Below are 23,322 nucleotides of genomic sequence, written 5' to 3'. Positions count from 1 at the left end.
CAAACTATTAATTGCCCTCTTGAAAGTTGCTTCGACCTTAATTGGATTAAACCTCTGCCTGCCTTCAGGAGAGGCTAGAGGGTTGGAGCAGCAGCCTGGTGCTTGGGGAAGCTGGGCAGCCAATTCCTTCTCTGTCACAGGCTGCCTGCTTGACCTTGGGCAAGCCTCGCAGCCACTGGTCGTCTTTCCCCCGCTAAGAAATGGGGATCTCTGCAGGGATCCCAGGGACCTCCCTGGCACGCTGTGGGAAAAAGCACTGATGATGCTTAGACACAGAAACAGTGGTCGCCGTTCACGTTCCTAAGAGAGTAGGGATGAAAACATACTCTGCCCCTAAATGCAGCTCAGATCAGGCCTTCAGATTAACAGTCTCAACGTTTGTAAAGCTTGGGCATGGCCCGTTTCTTAGAAATCTTTTTCTTTTGCCTGTGCGCACTCCCAGCATCAGATGCTGCTTTACCAGGGACATCTGGAGGGGCAGGCAGGTGCATCTGTCCTGCTTGCCTTCTGTCCTCTCGGTTTGCCCGAGCTGCCGCCGCCGCTATTGTTGGCTTCAAGCAGCGCAGGGATACAGGAACAGCAGCAGCCCCGCAGGCAGAATCTGACACACTGCTGTGTTTTAATTGCCACGTTTGGTGTTCCTTTTCCTTTACAGATTTCCTAATAATTTGTTGTTTACAAGTGCATCTGGCGAACTCTGGAAGATGGTGCGGATTGGTGGGCAGCCTCTTGGCTTCGGTAGGTAAACATTTGGGGGATCAGTTGGTGCACAGGTAGTCAGTCGCCTCGGGGCCTTCAAGGATGATGGAAAAATCCATCTGAGGCTGAGGCTTTTTAAGAGCCAGCAGCTTAACATGACTTTGCAAGCTGAGATTTTCAAACAGGCGGAGTCTGACTCCTACCTAATAAGTCAGGCTTCTAAATATACTTTTGAAAGTGCTACATGCTTGACAGCTCCACTTAAATCGCATTTATCTGCTGGACTTTGGAGCTACAGCTACAGCTGGGTCTTTGTTTAAAGAGAAAAAGTGGGCAAAAAGATGGCTTGGGAATGCATTGCAGATTACTGAAATCAGTGGTCAGAAGGCACTGTCGTACTCCGGTGCAGTCCTTGGGCAACTCTGTGGCTTTAGTCGATCTAGGATAGATTTATAGCGGTCCAAGTGGGAGTCCTATTCATATCCAGTGCTGCAAACGTTTTCTCTACTCAAAAGAATATTGGATCTAGCACAGAGCAAATGCTTCACGTCTGCAGAAATGTTCTTGTTATTTTTATGTCCCCTGTAATTTTAAGGAGTCCGATCTGAATACTGCAACGAAGGCCTGATCTTCAGAAAACACTGGGGCTCCTTCCCATGGTCTCAAAACAGTTACAAAATACAGGCTTCAAGAACATTTCTGAAAAATGTTTGGCCAATTTTTATATTTAATCGCAACTTCTACACCAGGCAATCAAAAGGAGGAAATTTTCATGCACCTTCTCTTTATGCATCTTAGAGGCAAAGTATGTAGAAATGACATGGTGTACGTCATTGATGGGACATCGGGACACCTACCAGTCCCCTAAATATGCGATGTTTAAATATGTTAGCTTACAATCAAGTTGAAATGTTCAATTTGGATCAGTGAAACTCAGATTTCATCTGGAAATAATATAGCATTGATCTGTGATAAACGGGACAGATGAACCATTTAAATTGGCGTGAAATCCTGTCTCAGGGGCTGTGGTAGTTTGTTGTCTAGGAACCATGTGTCCAGGCAGACCAGCAGGTCAGCATCTCCTCTCTCAGATGCAGGGCAAAGTGTTCAATGGCAACAACTAAAGAGAAAAATGGAGGTTAAGGGTATATGAGACTGTTTTTGGTGCTTCCTTCCTGAACGTCATTAATTGCCTTTCTTTGGACCTCTGCAAATCATTCCCGTACCAATGTTTTGTGCCTTTGGGGGATTTACATTTCCCTTTAACAAAAAGAAGGCAATAAAAACAAATGTGCAATGTATCGTGGTGGCCCGAAGAGCCTGGTTCTGTGAGAAAGAACACATTTTACTACAGAGATCCCTTCTGACTGGAGGTTGTGAAGACAAACTCCTCCCTGTATAAGCGCGGAGCTGGCGAGACCCGGGAGTTCTGCGAGACTGACAGGTGCCGTTCAGACGACGATTGATTTTTTTATCTCCCCCACAGATGAATGTGGAATTGTCGCTCAGATTTCTGAGCCTTTGGCCGCAGCCGACATCCCAGCCTACTACATCAGTACTTTTAAGTTTGATCACGCATTGGTGAGTATCAAGACAGCTTCTTTGGAATAGGGGTGATCTTTTCCCTGGGAGAAAACTCACGATGAGAACATCATTTCCCATCTGGAGAGCTTGTTGGAGTGCCTTTGCTCTGACGTAGCCCAGCAGATGCTTCTCCCCAGCCTCCTGGCTGTCACTGCCCTGGGTCAGAGGCTCCAGAACCAAGCCCAGCCCTACCCCAAGGCAGAGCCGCGTTGGGGAGTGTCGGTCTTGCAAAACGCTGGTCTCGGTCCTTAAAGACCTGCAGCGATGGAGACTCCACGACCTCCCTGAGCAGTCTCTTTCACTGTGTCACTATCTTTTATTAGAAATAATAATTTTTTTTCCCCCATTTTCCTGCAAACGTAGTCGGAGGCTCCAGGCTCTCAGGAGGGTGCCTTTGTGTCTGGGGAACTTTTTGGAGAGTTTCCCAATAGCAGACCCTTGCCTTCATCTCTTGGTACCAGCATAGCCCTAACCTTTGTGTTTTGAGACCCATCTGTGAGTCCTGATTAGCTCTGCTGTCCCTGCATCATCCTCCTCATGGTGTAGGCCTTTGGTAAAAGAGCAATAGTGGGCAGCACAGCAAGGGAAGGTGATTTTGAAGCAGAGAAGGGTGTTGCCATGTTTGTTCTCCCAAGTGCCCTTAAGCAGTTGCAGCACAGTCATCAGCACGAGGGGCTTGCTATTCGCGCAGGGTTCTCTTCTCTTTTCTACTGGCGGATATTTTACCTTCTAGGCCTACCTCTGCTCTTCCTTTGGCTCTATAGGACATCCTCAAAAATGAGGAATTTCCCTGAAAATGGAAAATTGCTATGCCTGTAGCCACAAACAGGATGGCATTTGACTTGGAGCCCATTCCCCAAGTCCTGAGGGAGGGAGTCGGTAGCCCATGTGCTAATAAAGCTAACAAAACTCAGCTGCTTTGTGCTTTTCGTTCTTTTTTCTTAAATGTGTCCTTTCTTGCATTATATTTCTCCTTTCATCACTGTAAATTCACTGCTCAGGCCCTACTTTTGACCTGTAAAAGCTCCAATGAGTTCAAGGTGGGTTTTTTCAGCTAATCACTTTGGTTTTTCACAGTTGGTGTGAACCATTTGCAGCCTATAGGTCATGTGTATAAAGAGTAAAAGTAAATATTATTCCAGATAGCAAAGGTCAAAGTGTTATATATATTTGTCTTATTTTCTTGAATATTAACTGTGCTGATAAGATAAGCTAATAAAACACCATTTTAAAATCAATACTGTTAGCTTTGCCTCACATTCCTACCTGTTGTTGTGGCCCCAGGTGCATGCTTTCTGTGCAGAGCACAAGGTGCAGAGTGCTTCTAGTTGTCAAGCAATATCTGGAGAGCTAAGCCCTGTCGGTTAAAATAGATATTTCACTTAAAACTTGTGCCATACAATTGTGATGACTCTGCAGGCAGCTCCGCCTTTTGAAAGTGTCTCATCCTGCTGTACCCGAGCCCAGCAGATCCCTGCCTCCGAGCAGCTGCCAGGGTATTGTTTGGGCCATGCCCTAAGGTCTGCAGATCTTCCTTACTCAAATCAGTATTTTAGCATTTTCCTTGCTACTTGCTGGGTTTTTTTTGTACGGTTTTAAAAGCCTTTTCATCTGGACGGTGCTATTCTAGCTGTCAAATCCTTCCACCGTGTGGAAGGTGCATTTCAAGCCCTCCCTTGCCTTTGCTCCGAGCATGGTGGCTGGGCTGTGTGCTTGCTGGCTCTAGGTTGGTTTTGTTGGGCAAGACCCTGATCTAGATTTTGTTGTGTCTTCCCTAACTTTGCTACCCAGACACCTTGACTTCTAGTGACATTTCTCAAGGTCTAAGTACATCCTTTCTCTACATCCTCCCTTTCTTTATTTAAGGTTGTTCAGTACTTGTTGTCAAGAATTTAGAGTGCTTTATAAAAGCTTGTTGTTCCCTTTGACCTGATCTTTTTTCTCCTGTGCATCTCAAGGTGTTTTTTGTTGCTTAATGTTTTATTTGACCTGGGTGTTAACACTCAGGTCTTCCTGCCATGCCGTAGTTGTAGAAGTTTGCCCTGGAAATTGGGACCTGTGCTTGAGAAGAAATCCCTTTGGGAGACAATGCTGAGAGGGGAACCTCCAGGTCTCTGGTGTGTCCCCTGGGTGACACAGGTCGGGCTGGAAAGAGCCACGGTTTCCAGCTCCCTCTAGAGAGAGCAAGGGAGAAGAGTCCCTTTCCAGGTGCTCTGCTCTGCCTCATGCTGAGAGGTATCTTGCTCTTCTTCACCAGCATTTTGCATCTGGGATGTAGTTTGGAGCTTTAGTGTCCCTTCAGGGTAGATGCTTGGACCTGCCCTGCAGCTGAGAAGTGAAGATGTGGCACCAGCTGCCCTGGGATAGGGATCTTTTCTAAGGGGCAGAGAGGGGTAGGACTTGCCACTGGTGGCAAAGTAGGATGTGTCCTACAAATCAAAACTGTTCGCACATCTGTCCTGGAGAAAATGCGGCCCAAACATTTGTGGTATGATTGATACCATTTCCTTGACGTTCAGGGAGTCAAGCGGTGAATGAGGGATCAGCCCGTTGTCTTTAAGTGAGGAGGTGGGCCCGTGCAGGTCAGAGCCGGTTGGCCAGAACTGGCCGGTTCTGCTTCCTCCTGCTCCTGCACTGAAGGGGCGTGTGGGGAGACCCGCTGATCATCCGCTGGGGCTGGCTAAGAACGTGTGTTTTGCAAAATTGATTCCTGTGTCTTTTCTCATTATCTTCTGGAGAGGCAAAGAGTCGTACAGCTTCTTGCACTGCAGCGTTCAATGTTCTGGGAAGAACGATGGCGGGGAGGCAGTGGAGAGTCCTGTCTCAAAGTCCTATTCCCTGCGGTGGAGGTTTGCTGGGGTTTTCTTCCTAACCCAGAAGAATTTGCTGTATGGTTTTTTTAAGATTATTTTCTTCCCCCAGCTGACTTTTGTTCACACATCATCAGAGTTAGCCGCTCCTATTCCATCTTCCCATTGGAAAACTGAACATTTTTCTTGTTATTTCTCCTGTGTTTTTTTCCTCAGTTTTGTTAAAAGCCTTGCAGAAAATCACAGTCCAGTTGTATTTCCACTGTCTGAGCTCTGGAGGGTGTCCAATGAATCCAGGTATTGTACTCCTGGCCAAGGACTCAAGTACCTCGCAGAGGAGACAGTCCCTTCTTCAACTTGCTTAACGTGAATTATTTTGGCTTCTTGCAGCAGCTCACAGATAATTTATTTTCCCCTCAGTCCCCTTTCCACTTTCCAAGAGCTGTTACTGCCTGTCCCCGGAGTGTCGTCTTTGAGTTTGTGTAACGGCCAGACGCCTCTTTTCTGTCTGATGTAACTTTGCTTGAGATGTTCTTTTCTCCGACGACGATCGCTCTTTGGCATCTTCTGTTACAAGGGTTTTTTCTTGCAGTAAGTGTGAAAAGACACCCACTAATAATTTTGTATATGGACTTCTGCGGTTAAATCTCATCACAAGACTGGATAAGAAAGCTCAGGTGCTACACCGCACCATCCGGGACCCCCCACCACAAGCAGACTGGCAGTTCTCCTCTTCTTTTGATGGACATGTTCCCCTGTCACCCGACGTGGTCTCCCCACCCACACTTACGGGTCCCAAACCTGTAGGATGCTCCGGAGAGCCTCACGGAGCCCTTGGGCAGCCACATAAATCCATCAGCACAGGCACCTTGCATGAGCGAGCTCCTGGCGTACAAATGCTTTACCAACCAAAGGAAGGGAAAGGAGGGGAGAGGAAGAGGAGAAGGAAAGGAAAGCCCCAAACCAGTTGCCTCCCCCCCAGCACCCACCCTACAGACAGAAACCAGCCAGATCTCACTTGCAAAGTTTGCTCCTTGGGTACCACGGGTTAACGCTTTTGAACCGGAGGGCGTCTCTTGTAGATGGAGTCCTTTCTCAGGGGAGTTCAGGTGTCCAGCAGCAAAGTACCTGGCTCCTTGGGACTCTTCTGGCTTCGTCTCCTGCCTCTGATTTCCTTGTCGCCCCTCCCTGGCTTTTGCTAGAGCGTGACCTTTCTTTTTGTTTTCTTGCAGGTACCTGAAGAAAATATAAACGGTGTGGTCAATGCACTCCAAGTCAGTCAAGCTGAAAAGCATTAGAAAACTTCTGAGCTGGTTCCAGATGCTTTTTATTATTATAATTATTATTATTATTATAATTATTATTATTATTCTTTTTTTCTCACAGTATTTCTTGAAAAATCTGATTCCAGAGAGTGACATGAAAAGAGACTGTGGAAAGTTGAGCAGAAACAGCTCCAATAAGCCTTTGTTTTAATTATTATTATTATTATTATTATTGTTATTTTATTAAATTTATGAATGAGGGGCAGGAGGAAAGGGAGTTCAGACGGTTTCCTGACGTTCAGCTCCCAGGCGAAGTGTAACCTGCCCGTGTTCTCGGTGTGGAAGGAGCTGCCCGGGGACACCCGTCCCTCCCCGAAGCGCGGCGGCGCGGATGGCCGCACGCGCGGGCGCTCTGCCGAGGGCTGGGTCGGCCGGGCCGCTTGCTCGGAGAAAGCCCTGAAAACCGTAAACAAAATGAAATGTGGAATTAAACAGAAAAGACGTCGCATAGTGCTGGCTTGTCTCCTCGCATCAGACTTTCTGAGGACCGTCCGTCATTGCCTGTGTTGAGATAGGATGGGAATTGGGTTCTGTTTCCCCTGGCAAAACTCTTTGGCGTTGGAAAAGGGGAAAATATCCCGTTGTTTGAATTCTCCCTTTCTCCCTGCAGTTAAAGCCCGGCTGCTCAGAGAAAACCTGGGCAGGGGGAGCGTTGCTCTGGCCACCTCCTGGCAGGTGGTGCCACCCAGACTTCTGTCTGCATTGAATCTTGGCTGTTTTAGCTCAGTTTTCCCCAGTCACCCTCCCGCCGCCCCCAGCGTCCTCCCGCCATGTCCCCTGCCCCAGGGCAGCTGCTGTCCCCTCGCCCCCACATCAGAGCCATCCCGAGCCCTTGTCCCCCCAGGGCCAGCGAGAGGAAGGGAGGTGTCTCTTCTCCTGTCCCCACGGGCTTTTTTTCACCCGCTTTGTGCACGTTCACGGGGACACGAAGCATTGCCCGGGGTCCCTGGGTGGCTGCTCCTGCACATCCCAGGCCACCTCGGCCAAGAGCTGCAGCGGGTTGTCCCCACCAGGGCCAGGAGGGTGCCCAAGCCCTGCTGGGACCCTCCTGCGGTTTTTCATCAGCTCCTTCATCACCAGGGTGGAAATCACCGCCAGCTGGGTTCTTGGCTCCCAGGGTTTTTCCATTGGGTTCAGCGGGCAGCCCTTCAAAAGCAGAAGGTGCTGAAAACGCATAAAACCTGAGGCAGTTCCTTCTGGTCCTGTCACGAGAAGGTGATGTGGGCTTTTACCATGAGGCAGCCGCAGTCTGTTTGCTCCTGGCTTGAGCCAAAGCTGCGGGCCAGCAGGAGCCAGGCCTCGAGGCCCGTGGTGGCACCCGCCTCCGAATCGTGCCCACAGCCACTCCCAGCACCGTGGAAGACTGCGGTGACCCGTGCCGGGAGAGCAAACGTCACCCAAGACGTGGGTACCAGCAGTCTGCACCACGCTGTGACCGTGCCGCGAGGGGTGGGGGAAAGCAGAAGCCGTCTGCAGAGGACTCTGCTTTTACGGTTAGGAGCCCAAGGATTTCTTGCATTTCTGGACTTCTTCCAATTGCATTTTTGATATGAAGAAATTGCAGGTCTTACAGTTTTAATAAGGGCTTTCCAGCCTTGCTCAAGAGACAGCCTCTAGCATGGTTTTCCTGAGGCCGCGTCTTGCAGGTTTGAGCCAGGGTTTTGCGTTAATCTGGAGGCCGTAAGCAAGCACCTGCGGTCATGCCACGGACATGGTTTATACTGGTGCGTAGGACATGCAAACAGGTTTATACTGGTGCGTAGGACATGCAAACAGGTTTATACTGGTGCATAGGACATGCAAACAGGTTTATACTGGTGCGTAGGACATGCAGACACACACCGGCTTAGGGCTCGCTGTTTAGTTCTCCGTTCACGGTGCTGGAGGGCTGAGCTTAACGTTTGTGGTTTCGGGTGCTGCTGGACCCAGACATTGAGTTTCAAATCTTTCTGATTTTTCGTCGGTGGGGTGTTGTGTGGCAGCTGGACCGGGAATCGGAGCATCCACAGGAAAAATCGTGGGTAACTTTCCTTTGTAGGCCCTGAGTTAAAGCATCCCTGCTGAGAAACACCTCGGCGCATGTTTAATACTTTACCGAACGGTGTGTTTTGCTGTTCCCTTACATGGGTTTTCAGAATCGCCCCATGATACGTTATATTCACTCCGGATTTCTGGAGTAAAGGTTTATTCCAGGTGCGGCACCATGCGTCTCTGGGTATTTGCTTGGAAAGATGCTTTGGTCTGCATGCCGTAAGGCTGGGAGCACAGGCTGTGCCGTGCAGTATTTAAAAAAAAAGCCCTCGGAGATGTTTCACGGGAATCTGCACGGCGCCGTTGGCAGTGCGCTGAGCTGAAGGGCGCGGCAGGGCGGTCGGCAGCTTTTCACCACGTGAATCGTTGAAGGGTTTCTCCTTGGGATGGCAGATTGGGGTGTTCGTAGGACCGTGGAGGATTTTTTCGGAGAGGGATACCAGCGCGCTAGCTGATGTACAGCTACTGAGTCGCCAGCCAGGCTTTCTGATCGGCTGGGTTGGGCCTGAGCTTTCCCTGTGTGCCTGGGCAGTGTCACCGGGACGGGGTCGTCTTTGTGCTCCCGGGTTTTGTCAACCGTTGCAAAATGATTATTTAGCCGCTTTCCGCATCAGAGAGCAACGTGCGTTGCCCTCCGCGTGTGCTAGTGCTGCTTTCTAAGGACCGCGACGTGTACGGTAAGGAATTACTTGAAACGAGCATCAACTTTACTGAGCCTTAAGAGAAAGCGAAAAAAATACGTCTTAATTTTTTTTTTTTTTTTTTTAATAAACTTTGCACTCAGGCTATTTTAGAGGCTGATTTTTTAATTTGAATTTTCCACTTTTTTTCCCGAGGGAGTCGGCCTTAAATTTGTGAAATCTGTAGAACTTTCGGGGGTGTTTCAAAACTTTACAAAGCAGGTTGATGTCCCGGCACGAGAAAGTTAGCCTGCAAAATTCACAGGGTGTAAAATGCCATTGAGGGACTCTCTGCCTCTGCCATCATCCTCGACTTCTTTTTATTTCTTCTCTCATTTTATCCTGAGAACCCAGAAGATTGTTTCAGACAGCTTGGGGTACTTTGATGCTTTCCCTTTAGCGTTCCCCACATCGCTGCGCTGGTGGGAACTGAGAATCTCTGAATTTAGCCGGAATTGGTTGAAGCTTGAACCAGAGCCCTGGGGAAGGGCGGTCCAGCGCGCGGTCAGGATCAGTGCAAACTTGTGAGACCTTCACTGGATAAGGCAGGAATGGGTCTGTAGGGGCTTTCTTAAAAAAAATTAATAGTAATAATAATAATATAACAGCACAGTGCTTAACGAGCCCAAAGTGGTGGCTCTTAAAGCTGCTCAACAGCTCCCGCTCTCCCGGCACCTGGGATAGGGAAAAATTGAAGGGTCTTTTGGGTTGTTTTTTTTTAAATGCCTTATGATAATAATTACGTCTCTGAGCATCCCTGGCATTGTGCTGTTTAACACTGTGTGGATCAAAGGCGGAACATGTCCCAGTGGGACGCCCTTCGGCTGGGCGTCTGCGTGGCTGAAAGCCCGGGTTACCCCTCAGCCGCCCGAGCATCCCCGCTGGGCTCTGGAGACTTTCACCTGGCCGTGGCTGCTGCTAATCAGGGATCACCTTCACGCTGCGGGACCCGCCCCGTGCCCTCTCCGTTCCTCTCGTTGCACAAAACTTCACCAAACGGCGGAATGCAAAAAGCGTTTCCAGCCCTGCAAGGAGGGGTGGGCAGGGAAGGAGAACATAGCCCTCCTGCGCCCTCCTTGTTTCTCCGAGGCCTTTGTTTTCTTAGCGATTTCTTAGAATTTTCAACCTTTCTCACGATGTGTGTGTTACTACGTAGGTTTTTGTCTTTTTTTCCCCCCGCCCCAATTAGATTTTGGCTGCAAATTCCTTTCTACTGTGCAAGTGTGTGCATATGTTCATATAATTGTATAGTGTTTACATAGAAATACTTAGTATGTCTCTATTGTACACATAGATATATACCTGTGGTTTATGTTCGTATGGCTATATACTGTACATAGCATATATACTTGAGCAATATAGGTTAATATATACTGTGTGGGTACATGTGTGTATACTGTAGGCACACGCTCTGTGTGTGTATATATGTAGTAAGTGCTGTATACACACATTTATTCACCATATATTTTTAATTCAAGTATATAGGCAATATGAATACTTAGTTACGCTCTCGGGATTTCCCTACACGTTTTTAGCGAAGAGCAGCAGCGAAGCTGACTGGGAGCAAAGCTGTGGCTCCTCTGCTCGCTGGGAGTAGGCAGAGACCCGCGCCGATCCACAGCATCGGCTTTTCCTGCCGGCTTCAGAAACACCCTGTTCCTCTTCAGTTCGGTGCCTCAAGCACAGAGACTGTAGGAAAGTTGCTCCTTTTTCTTTATATATATTTCGGTTGCTGCCCTGAATTGCTTCAGCCTGTAAAGTAATGATGGTTCATTTGCAAAGTGCCTGCCCAGACCCTGGCTGGGGGGTTTGCAATGGGGCTTCCAGTTCCCGCAAGCACCGAGCCGGTGCCCGTGCCGCCCGCCTTCCCCCGACCGAGGCTGGGGCCGGGCGCCGGCCGTGGGAGCACCTCCTGAACCTCCTGCCCGCGAGCTCTTCGGGACGGCCTGGGCTTGTTGCCGCCTTTCCTCCGGAGCCGGTTCACGGTGGCCTTCCCCAGCGTCTCCGCGCGAGGCTGCACGGCGGCTCTCTGCGGTTTCCTGGGAGATGTGGCCGTTGGTGGCTTGGTGGCCAGAATGCAACCCACGGCTAGTGCAGAGTTCTGGTATTTATTGGGAAACTCGTGTTTGTTGGTCTGTGAGGAGCTTTAAATCAGTAGGTTATTTTTAAATAGATGGGAATGCTGGAGGGTCTTTTCCCGTTAAAAGTAAGAGCGGCTGTGTGGGTCATTGGAAGTGTGTGGTCTTTGCACCTCCGAGCCCGAGTTTCCTGCTGACCAGGAGAGCTGTTTGTTAGGGTCCAGGTGGGAAAAGGTTTTTACCCAAAACATCCCCTAGTTTGATATTTCGGTTACCAAATGCAGTGGGGGGGCTGCCTTGCAGCTGACCCTTCGGCTCTTTCAGGTGGCTGCTTTTCCGTCTGCCCCATAAATTCATCCTCGCGTAGGTTTGCGCGGCTTTCTGTTTCTTCTCGGACATTGAAGTCGGTTTGGTTTGCAGTTGATAGAGTTTCTGAAATACCGTGCTTTAAGTGGCATGTGATAATCTCGCTTGCATAGGGAGGCCTTAATGGAAGTGTTGGGTTTGACTGGAGCGCAGAGATTGTGGCACCTGCAGCGGGTGACGTTAGTATTAAGACTTAATGGCGATGCCATTTAGAAAGAGTATTCATCGTATAAACATCCTGCTGCTGCTTCCAAATGGATTTTTACCTCCAAGCTCAGTGTTACCGTTCCCAGGGGCACCGGTAGGGAATGCTGTTGGTCAGAGATGAATCAACCCTCGTCTCTAACAAAAAGCTTGTTGGTGTCAGACCCTGCTTGTGGGGTTGCAAATGGCACCGAGCAGTGATTTAGACTTTTAAGATGTGCCATGCGGAGAAGGCGTGGGGATTTTCAGGACTGATACTTGAAGGAAAATGTTCTTGGAAGGTCATGATTGCTTTAGCCAAGAAAAGCATCCAACAGAAGTTTTATCAGGTTTATTTTTACTGAAGTGTGAAGTTTTGTCCTGCAGATGCTGGGAGGGAAACAAGGCAGTGCAACGCAGGGGACACGTAGCAGAGGAGGTCGCTCAGGCTCCAGCATAGCTCCAGGAGCACCCAGTTGTTTTCCTGACGCGCTTGATGCTCTCAGCAGCGTGCAAACACCTGAGAGAGGCAAGGCAGAAAGCAGCTCTCAGAGCCTTCCCTGGCGTGGGTGATGCATTTGCAGGGGCTGGATTTGCCATCCCCCGGCTGCCCTGCGCGGGGACCTGTTGTCCCACAGTGTGTCCCTGGGACGAGGTTTTGATAGCGTGACTCTGACATCCCGTGGAGGTAGGGAAGCTGTTTGGGACATTAGAGGCTAAATTGCACGTGTTTGATCAGGCTGGCTCTGAAAGAAGCCGTTTCCCATCTTTTTTTAGCTTTGCTGTACAATGCTTGAATTTTCTTCAGTTACAAAAGGGGCAACCTCGCTGGTGGAAGTTAATGCAGCCGTTACTGCCCCGGCTGCAGAAGGGCCAGGGCTTCGGTCCATGCTCACTTGCAGCAGCCGTGGTGTCGGCCCCGGCTTCTCCATTCCTGCGGGCATCCCTGTTCCTGTCTCGGCCGTTTCCCACACGTCTCCGTACGGGACCTCTGTAACAGGAGGTCCCTGTTAATAGCCAGGCGTGCAAAACCCCGGGGAAAGGAGGGGATAGCTGGAGCACTGAGCAACGCAACAGAATTTTTTTTTCTTTTTCAGTTGTGCAAATATGAATGTATGCAGTTTTGCTCATTGTTGTTGTGAACAGAAAAGCGTTTTCCTTCTTTTTCTCCTTGGAATCAAAGAGACCTCCTCTCCCTGCCCAGCCCAGTGACCCCCGGGGATGCGTTTGTCCCGGTAGCACCATCCCAGCAAAGGTGGCACGAGCCCTCCCGAACCCCAGTATTCAGAAAATCTTCTGATGCTCAACCTGTCCTTGGGGGAAAGCCTCCAGGTATCACCGCGTGTTTTGAGGTAATGGCGGTGTCGGGCACTCTGGCCGGAGGGGTTAATCGCATCCGTGTGGTTTTTCCCGTCCATGTACCACACGTCCTGTTCGAGAGCACCGGGGCATTCAAACGCCCTACTTCAGAGGTCAACAACTTGACTGGAAGGTGCCGGGTCCCGTGTCTGCACAGTCAGTGCTCAATGAGAGCAAACGTTCCTGTCTTGGCGCTGGATAATTGGTATTTTCTGATAATGACAAGGGAGAAACTCTTCGTTCAGCCCAAGCCTGAGTGTGGGCTGCTAGCTCCCGAGCGAAAGTCTCTCACAGCAGCGTTCGGCGATGGACAAGAAACCGTTTTCTGATGAGGAGTTCTTTTCTCCCTGTTACTGTGACTCTTGTGGACATCTCCAGGAAGCAGCTTAAGGCATCTCACTTACATGGTCCCGTCTTGCCTGCAAACATTGGATTGCATTAAACTTTTATTACCTGCTAGAGAAAAACCCAGTAATCCTTTGCCAAATAGTATTTACGTTTTACAGCATGTGCTGGGATGTGTTTACGTTGGCCGAGATGCGCAGATCTGCCTCCAGATTTCGATACCTTCTCCCCATGAGCGCGTCTGTCTGTCTGTCTGTCCGTGCCCTGCGTGGGCCGTATGTGTCAGGGGCCAGCAATATCCCTCGGGCATCCTGGCAGCACCGGTACAGAAACGCTGTGTGCGCGTCCCCAGTGAGGCTCGTGGGACCTTCCTGGACACCTCGGAGGGAAACGCTCAACTGTGAATCTTGAGTTCTTCTGCTGTCTTCAGTCCCATGTTTTCCATCCCTCGGCCTCCTTCTTTATTTAATCTTCATGAAGCACAGCTCGGTTGAAATACCAGCTCTAGTTAGCAGAGGTGAAGAAGAGGACTGGGTTCTGCAACACGGGACGTGCACTGGAGGCTGGTCAGCAGATCCTGGCTGGAGCAGCAATAGCCCCTGCAGAAGCTCTGGTGAGCGTGGAGCAATGCACAGACCCTGTTTGGAGCAGGGGAAATAAATGAAGTATATATCATAGAAAGTATATTCTCATTTTAGGGTATGAATGTGCAGAGAAACATACCTCTTTGGAACATATCTAGCCAAGATGTCCCTTTCTTGGTCTCTCTAGACAGCACCAGCCATTTCTCCTTCAGGTTGGGAAGGTAATTTGTATACCGAAGCCTAGGACTGAATATTACCTAGTAATTGCAGATTACATGTAATAGCTTCTCCCCGCTCTGTAATTCCCCTGCGGAGATTACCCGTGCCACTGCCTGCCCTGGCTTTGGTGAGGGAGCGCGAACCCCCGGCAGCTCAGCCCGGCTGAAAGCCCCTAAGTTTTGCAGCCGAGGCGCAGGGAGCGGCGCAGGGGGCCGGGCTGCGCGAGGGCTGGTGTGGCTGCAAAGCAGCTGCTTAATTCCCTGGGCTCCCTTGGGGTTTTGTTTTCATCTGTTTTTTTTTTTTTAGCTTTCTGCAGGATTTTGTAAAGGAAACGTGGGGGGATTTTGGATCGGAGATGGACGGAGTTGCCCAGCAGGGATTGAAATTTGGAAATACCTCCAAGAGCGGAGCGGGAGCGCTTTGCTCCCCTCTGTCCCAGCTCTGTCCTCTGCCTGTGCCGTAGGAGAGCTGATCAGCTGCCGAGCGTCCCTCCCTAGGCAGACCCAGCAGGTTTACCGGTGTCCTCCCAACCCTAAAAGATGATGCCAGAAAAAAAGAGCTCCTTTCGTCCTTCATTCTGGGGGGCTGGATGCTTTTTTCCTCCCTGTGTGGATGTGGCCGAGCAGAGTCTCCCTTGCACGGCGCAGTTGGAAAGATGCCGTGGGAGGCTGGCGGTAGTGCGGGGTCCCCCTGCTCCGCTCGCCTTTCTGCTGCTATCCCAGCGTCTTGAGGATTTGAAACCAGCTTTCTGCAATTACAGTAATAAGCTTTTTCTTTTTTCCCAAAGGATTCCTACCAGCTCTTTAACTTGAAAAACCTAGTTTTCCAGGTACCTGATTCCCTGGCCCTTGTGGGAATGCTGCTGGAAGCGCCCGGCTTGCCGGGATGGCTGCTGTGAGCATTAATGCTCCAGAAGAGCCGTTCGGCCCCGTTCGCCTGCTGAGACACGGCTCGGGCTGCGCCGGGGAACGGGTCGCACGGGAGATACAGCCCTGGCAAACGGAGCCGCCTTGCCCTCCGTGTCCTCGCTGCCCGCACGGAGTCATTCCCGTCGGCTGGAAGGGGAGGCGGAGGGAATTTCCCTTTTGCTGGAGAAAACCAGCAGCCTCCTGTTTGGGTTTGTGGTCGGTGGCAAGAGCGAAAGAGCGTTTGCCCTGGGGGAAGCTGAAGGAAGGGGCGAGGGGGTTGTATGCATAGGGCAGAGGAGAAAAAACCCACAGCCTTTTGTTGTAGTTGTTTCTTGTAATTATTTTTAAGGCTAGCCTTGTGATTTTTTTGAATTTTTGAGGTCACTGAAATTCCCTAAAGAGCTGGCTCTGCTGCTCCAACTGCGGGAACTGCAACCCTTTCTCGGGCGGCGTTGCCTCCGGGCGGGACCGGCCTGCGCAGGGAGCGGGGACCCTTCCCTGCGGCTCAGCCGGAGGCACGGGGTGTGCAGCCACACCGTTCGTCTGCAGCTGCACGCACAGGCAGTCTGTGTACCTAGTCCTGTTCTTGAAGAAATCACTGAATTTTGAAGGTCTCCTTTCTGGGAGTTTCTGTTTCTCTGTGTTTTCCCTCGCGGTGTTCGGGGGTCGGGGCCAAGCCCTGCGCCGACGCGTGCAGGACCGTGCTGGGGTTGGGAGGTTCAGTGTACGAAAAGGACGGCTTAGTTTTATCACAGAATTAAAAAATGAATCGTGCCCTCGCTCTCCCCCAGACCCTGTCCGCCAGGGTCCCCTCTCCCAGCCCTGCGGGGCCCGAGCCATCTCAGTTCTTCCTTCCTCCGGGTTTTTATTTGCTCTGCGTTTGTGAACCGCTCCGATGGCGCGGGGGGTCGGGGGAGCACATCGGTGTCCCGGGGGCAGGGTGCTGGGGTGCTTTTGCAGCTCCCCGGAGGCACTGGAAGAGTCTTTTGCTGGTGTTTCTGGTTGTGCTGGAGCCGGGGCTGCCCTCGCCTCTCACCCGAAAGCCTCGCTGCTGCTGAAAGTGATCGTGCTAACCCGATGGCCGTCGATAGTGGGGGTGCGAGAACTGCGTTGGGGTGCTGTTCGCGCCCGGATCGGGGGCCTGGCGATGCAGAGGGTGGGGGCACTCGCCTGCCTCTCGCCAGCCCAGGGCTGTGCTCAGTGTCACAGCCAGCCTGGGCCTGTCCCCTGTCCCCTGTGGCTGGGTCACTCCTCCCGTCGTCCCTCCCCTGCACGTGGGCCGCAGGCTTGGATTTGGGGTTCGTGAGACACGAAGTTGAGGAGCGGGCCATTGGTTTTAGCACCGTGGCAGCCGCGTTTTCTGCCAGCGCATCCTCCTCCTCCTCCTCCTCCTCCTCCGCGCTGCCTCTGCAGCAGCCGGGGATGGCAGTGACAGCGAGGGGACGCTCATCCTGCCGTGACAGCCACGGCTCTTGGGACAGGCAGGGGAGAAGGAGGCCGCCGGGCAGCGACTCACGGCAGGATCCGGCTTCGGATGCTCCGATTCAGCCTTTCGAAGAGCCTGGCTCCCTCCCTCTCCATTAACGCCCCAGGTAGCCCGCTCTCCCCTTGTTTTCACTAAAATCAGGGGGGTGATGACCTCAGTTTGGTGAACACCCGCGCCCGCTACCAAGCCATGCCAGCGCTGGGATTTGGGGTCTCCTCGGTGCCGAGGCACCCAGGGAACACGCTCTGGACCTGCAGCCCCACCTGGCAAATGCGTCCGCTGCGGCCCCGCAGCACGGCACTGGCTCGCGTCGGTTGTGTCCTGCTCGTTGGGCACCGCAAGGCACCCGGGGGGGTTAATTTGGAGGGAGCGTTGCATGGAGGGAGCCTCATCGTCCTCATCGGTGCTTAGGGACGGATTTTTAGTTTGGTTCCTCTGGGCTAAAATGCAGCGAGCTGTCGCGCTGCGGGGCCACGGTGCAGGTTTACGCCGTTACTCCCCTGCGTTGGGCACGTTCAGAGCTGGACGGGTGGGGGTCAGCCCTTCCACAGCCATAGTGCATCGCCACTTTATTAGTGTCTCAACTGGCTTGAACAAGACGAAGCATTTCTCTCTTTCTCCCCTTCTTTTGGACTTAAGAAGGAGCCTCGGTTTTCCCCAGGAGCCCAGGACGGCCGTAGCATTGACCCGAATTTCTAGAACTGCCAAGGGAGCAGAGAGGCTCCTGGTGCAGCGGCTGCCCAGCCCACACCGGGGTCTGCCCCTCTGCTCCCCGGCTCTTGGAACGGCCGGGGAGGAAACACAAATCTTTAGAACCTTCTTAAAGTGATTTACGTATCACTTTCTCTGTAAGTGAAATACCACTTCTGGCCTCAGACACCCACCAAACTGGCTGAAGTCGGGCTGGGGACACGGGCAGCCCTGGGCACCCCGACCTCCCGCAGCCTCTCCTCCCTGCTCACCTCCGTCAGAAACCCCACAGGAGCCTTTCCTTTGGGGGCGAGCAAAAAAAGGTCTATTTTTTTCCCTTCAATTACCAGACTAATGCAAACTGACTTGGGGGGGGGTCCAGCCTGTGCAGGGGCCCGTGCTGCACCCTCTGCTCCGGGCTGCGGCCGCGGGAAGGCTGCTCGTGCGGCCGCGCTCGGTGGGGCCGGGCACCGTGCGGGCAGCAGCTCCTGAGAGCTCGGGGACGCCAGGCATAGGGGAGACCGAAAGCGTCGGTGGCTTCGTGCCGGCCTCTGTGCCGGGGGAGTGTTAGTTACACCACGGGGCAGAGGGAGTGGGGGCAGCAGCTGAGGATCGTGCTCTGGGCACCGAGTGTGGAGCTGAGAAGTGGATGCTTTGCTTTCCCAGCGAGTGCACACGCTTCTTTTCTTTGCTGGTCTTATGCTGAAAAGCTGAGATTTATGTACTGTATGGGGGAAAAAAAAAAAAAAACAACAAAACAGAAAAAAAGAAAAAAATCCTAATGTTCCAAAATAAATGACAGTATATTTTGTACTTTGTAAAGTGTTAATTAAAATGAAAAAGAATAAAAAGTGAAACATACGCTGTCTGCTTTTGTACTGATCAAACTGATGAAAATAAAGCAGAGCTTGGCATTGTCTATAAGATGTTGCTCTCTTACTTTTTCAACTTACGGCCACGCTGGGCCTTACTCCCACCAGAGCCCTTTGCCCGTGTACACCCATTTAGGAAGGTCACAGACATCCCTGAGGCTCTTCGGTGTCCCGGACCTGTCACCGGGTGTATTTTCCCCCCCTAGGGATGGTACCCACCACCATCTTCTCCATCCTGCTGTTCTCTGGGAGCCACCAAACCTGCCCCGTCCTGTCCCCTTAAACTAAGGCCGGTGGGATACCACGAGTGTATTTGCAAGACAATTTTTACCTGCTCACAGAAGGGTGGGAGATGCCCGGGAGCCTGAAGGGCCCCACAGAGACCGTGATGGGACATCGCCCGAGCCCTGCACCCCAAGAGGGGCAGGGCAGAATTGTCATCCCCCCGCAGACGGGGTTAGGGCAGTGGCTGCTGGGTGCTGTCCCCGGCTCCGTGAGCAGCGCAGCTGCGCGGTGCCATTGCCAGGCACTTCTCGGCAAGGAGGAGTAGAAGAACCTGGCTGAAGTGTGCAAGAAAAAAAACAGCGAAATTAGATGTGTCATCGCTCCATCACACTTAAAATAATTTATAATGGGCGTTTAAAGGGAAGCAGCTCATCTACATAAACTGTGGTTAAGAAAAATATCTTCTTTTTAGCCTAGCGTAACCCATTTTTGACTCTTCTGGTCAAGTGTAAGAGCATTCATGTAAGAATTCAGTGTGGGATTGCTAATCTGGAATGCAGCCTTAATGCAGAGCATTGCCTTGAGGGTTTAATCCAATATATTAAAAAAAAAAAAAAAAAAAAAAAATAGAACACCCACACTGTCATAACACTCTCAGCACTGCCTGCAGCTACCAGCGAAAGCGACTGGGGTCTTAGGGCAAATATACAGGGGTGAGACTATTATTAAACTGGTGCCTAGACCTCCCCCTCCCGAGACACTGTGCACACCGAGAGGGTTTTAGCACTAGTAGTGTTGTTTTTTTTTTCCTCCTTTACCTGACCAGGCTCAGGCCCTCGCACAGGAGATGCTGGGGGCTGGGGGGAGGCTCCAGCCCCTTGCAAAAAAAAAAATAAAAAAGCCCTACAAAAATAGATTCTGATGAATCATGACAAAGTCACATTATTTCAGGAGTGTTTTGAATGCTTCAGGCTAATTATTAGTTCTCCAAGTCATTTGTTTTCGAAGAGAAAAGAGTTTGCTGTAATGTAGCAGGTGCCTAAAATAGTCTTTGTTTTATGGGCTCTCATGTGTTTTATTCCCGGCGAGCGGTTTGCTGGTAGACAAGCCCAGCTGGCTGTGCGGGGGGCTCGCCGAGGGGCCGGCAGCCCCTTGGCATGGCGGGCTGCGGACAGGGAATTAGGGCATGGATCGCTCACCCTTCCCTCCTGCAGCCCCCCGGTCTGGCAGCCCTGCTCCGGCACCGATGCGCTTGGAGCTGTACGCGGCTCTAGGCGAGAGGCTTGTCCTGAAGCACTTTCAGGCTATTTTAAGCCAAACCTGACAGCTCGGTGGTGTTTGGAGGGCAAATTACTCTTGCTAATCAATGCAAAATCAAGTAGGTTATTTTGGTTCTAATTTGAGCTTCTCCCCGTGTGCGTCCCTGGCCTGTACCCCCCCCAACTGCAGGTATATTTAGGGATGCAGGTGTATTTTGGGCTGGCTAATTTGCCATACTTTGAAGGACAAAATGATGCAAAGTTGCCTTCCAGCACATACCTGTAACGACCTGGGGTCATTACACCACGGCAGGGCTCCTGCACGACCCTGGCCCGTCGGTCACGGGGAGGCAGCGTAAACCTTGCAGGTTGTGGCCGGCTTTGACAGGTACGGGGGTTGGGGGGAAGAATGTATTTATTTTTCCATTTTCTGAGCCTTTTCCTCTTAAATAAAACATTTGTCTCAGTTATTTCCTAGACAGAAAGCAGTACAGGGAAGAGCGTCGCTGCAGGGGTGCTGTGAGCGAGGGTCTGGCACAGCCTTTTTCAGCCACATGCTCCAATTGTCTTATAGCCAACGACCCCCCCAATCTCCAAACACATTTGGACCCAGCTCACCCCCTCTCTCTGTGTTCCCCAATTTGCAACTTGCTGTTGGAGACCATCCGGGCCTGGGATTGACCCACAGGGAGCTGCAGGTGCTGTCCAGGGTCGGGGGGGCATCTGCAGTGTGTTGGGGGGTGTTCTGGGGTGTTTTGGGGGGTGTGGTGACTCCATCACAGGAGCATAAAATACGCTGAGCTGCTCTCAGCATACGAAGCGGAGCTGCACAGCCCCCAAGGAGAGCTGACAAGGCCAAGGGTTCTAGGATGGGAAAGCGCTATCAAAAATAAACTCTGATCTTTTTTCGGTGTGGTTTTTTTTCCGTGTGGTTTTTTTTTCTGGTGGTGTTGCATGGTCGTGTGGACCAGAGCCTTTGGTTGAAGGCATGTCTGGCTCCTCTTCAACTTTGTGGACAACAAGGTGGGCAGGAGCATTCCTCTTTTAGTGCCAGAAGTCACCGGTGTCCATCCTTCCCCCTCTCCAGAGGTTGCACTCACCTAGAGGACACTGCTCTGCTGCAGCCGGGGACGCGTCAAGATGCTGCAGCTCAGAGACGCGCCCGTCTGTCGCCCCTTCATTGTCTCTGATGCGGCGCAGCCGGCACACAACCTCGATCACAGCGACTGGGAGAAGTGCCCGAAGACTGACCAAATCTAGCCATGAAAGTCCCCTCCTTTCGCAAGAGGTGAAGGCCTGTTTTACAAATGACAAGCAAGTCTGGTTTAGAAACCCAGCAGCTCCCCAGGCCCTGGGAACGACGGCTCCGTCCTGCGGCCGCTCAGGCTCCTGCCCAGCCGGGCTCGTGCTCTGAGAAGCTGCAACAAAAGGTTTCTCTGGGAAGAGCCGTTCCCAGAGCAGCACGGTGCTGGTGGGCACCAGAGCCAGCGGCTCCACCAGCCCAACGGCCGGAGGGGTCGGGCAGGCTGGCAGCAGCCATCTGCCACTGCTTGCCTTGAAACTGGACCCATAGCCAAACTGGGAGGAGTGAGGTCAGAAGAGGAGGAGGTTTCTCAGCCAGGCTTGAAAGAAAGATGCAAACAATTGGGAAGGGAAAGTCTCCCACCTTTTTCGGCTGCTTGTAGTGAGAAGCAACACGCCACTGAAAGGGCTCCTTTTAGCGGGGTGCATTCCTGCTTCCCCCTCAAAGGGAATCCCCCTTTGCAAGAATTCATTTTGTAGCTGCTTCTTTGCGCCGTCTGTCCTGGCAGCCGGAGCCGAGGAAGGTGCCGGCTCTCCCCAGCCTCAGTTTCCCCCTCCACAGCACGAGCTGCTGTTCCCAGGCTTCCCACAGGGACGAGCTGTGCACATGGCGATGCCACATGAGTACGGGCTCCTGGCAGGTCCCGGCCGCCAGCTGAGCTTGGACGCCAAAAACGTGGCCTGGCCAGGCCAGTGCCGGGCTGAGGGGTGGCACAGTGGGGGCTGCTCTACCGGCAGGGGGGAGCCTAACGCCGAAGTCTTTATTAAACAAAAACAAACAAACAAACCAACCAACCTTCAAACAAACAAACAAAAAATACAAATTTGTTGTAATGAGAGTGGAAACCATAAAACAGTGAACAGATTGTGTATGTTAAAAGTTATGTTAATAAATTTAAGACTATAACATAAAAAAAAAAAACGCAGGAGACAAGCATGAATGCGGTTCACCCGTGCTGACACACAGGGCACTGATGCCAGCGTGGCAGCTCCTGCTTTTTGGCCAACGCGCCCATTTAGCAAGCCTTGGGGAAAGGCCCCAAGGACACACCATCTCTGACCGGCTGGGTGAGCCGAGGCAGGATGGTGCCGTGGAGATGGCTGCAGGTCTGACACGCCATGGAACGCCCCAGCTAGGAGACGGGCTCGTGCATCTTCTGCGTCTCCTCCGCAGCCTCTCCCCAGCCGGCTGACAGCGAGGCCGAGCTGGGCAGGCTGCGGAGCTGGACATATGGTTTCCATTCGGTCTTTATTCATCCACAGACAAACACCACGCTGGCAGCGCCGCGAGGCTTCGCAGATGAGCAGGCTGCAAAAACGGTGGCCAAACACCCTCCTCCCCGTGACCACCATTTGCAAGGGCCGCAGGGGCTTTCGGTTTACTTAAGTGTTTCACGCTGAAGGCTTGCAGGGAGCAGAAGACTTCTTTCCGTGCGTTTGGATTGTAGGGCTATAGGGCAGGACAGCAGCTCAGCCCAGCTGGCGCTGAAGCCAGCATTCCCTTCGCCCCTGCCATTTGCTGCAGAGGGCAGCTGGGCCTACGAACACCAACCATCTTCCACCTGCATTTCAACATTCACAGTATGATGCTGGCAATTAGAAAACATGGCATTGCAGACAACGTTCTTCTCTCTGTTATTCCGAGGAACCTTTTGCCACTTAAACTGCCTTCCCCAGCAGCCAGAGGAAAGGGGACTCGGCTTTAGCCCAGCACGGCTGTCCCCGCGCTTCCAGGATCCTGCCGGTACAACAGCAGCCTGGAAGTGCAGCTCCAGCCCAGGTAACCACGAGCTCAGCACGTCCCACCAGCACTTCAGCTGCGACACAAGAATCATAGAATCATAGAATCATTAAGGTTGGAAAAGACCTCTAAGATCATCGAGTCCAACCGTCAACCCAACACCACCATGCCCACTACACCATGTCCCTAAGCGCCTCATCTACACGTCTTTTAAATACCTCCAGGGATGGTGACTCCACCACTTCCCTGGGCAGCCTGGTCCAAGGCCTGACCACTCTTTCAGTAAAGAAATTTCTCCTAATGTCCAGCCTAAACCTCTCCTGGCACAACTTGAGGCCATTTCCTCTCGTCCTATCACTGTTACTTGGGAGAAGAGACCAACCCCCACCTCGCTACAACCTCCTTTCAGGTAGTTGTAGAGCGCGATGAGGTCTCCCCTCAGCCTCCTCTTCTCCAGACTAAACACCCCCAGTTCCCTCAGCCGCTCCCCATCAGACTTGTGCTCCAGGCCCTTCACCAGCTTCGTTGCCCTCCTCTGGACACACTCCAGCACCTCCATGTCCTTCTTGTGGTGAG

At 51.9% G+C, this 23,322-nt stretch overlaps 1 protein-coding gene across 1 annotated transcript in view; it reads left to right on the top strand.

The window, feature by feature from the left end:
• CASTOR2 (cytosolic arginine sensor for mTORC1 subunit 2) overlaps positions 1-7,253 on the top strand; it is a 124,260-nt gene extending 117,007 nt beyond the window's left edge. The window contains exons 7-9 of the mRNA XM_075169016.1: positions 656-738; positions 2,186-2,280; positions 6,326-7,253. Coding sequence (XP_075025117.1) covers positions 656-738; positions 2,186-2,280; positions 6,326-6,391 — 244 coding nt within the window. The 3' untranslated portion in view covers positions 6,392-7,253. The remainder of the gene's footprint in view (positions 1-655; positions 739-2,185; positions 2,281-6,325) is intronic.
• The last annotated feature ends 16,069 nt before the right edge of the window (positions 7,254-23,322 follow it).

This window comes from Calonectris borealis, chromosome 19 (genome assembly GCF_964195595.1).
Source record: "Calonectris borealis chromosome 19, bCalBor7.hap1.2, whole genome shotgun sequence".
Taxonomy (NCBI): Eukaryota; Metazoa; Chordata; class Aves; order Procellariiformes; family Procellariidae; genus Calonectris; species Calonectris borealis.
This window is presented reverse-complemented; position numbering and strand designations above follow the sequence as displayed.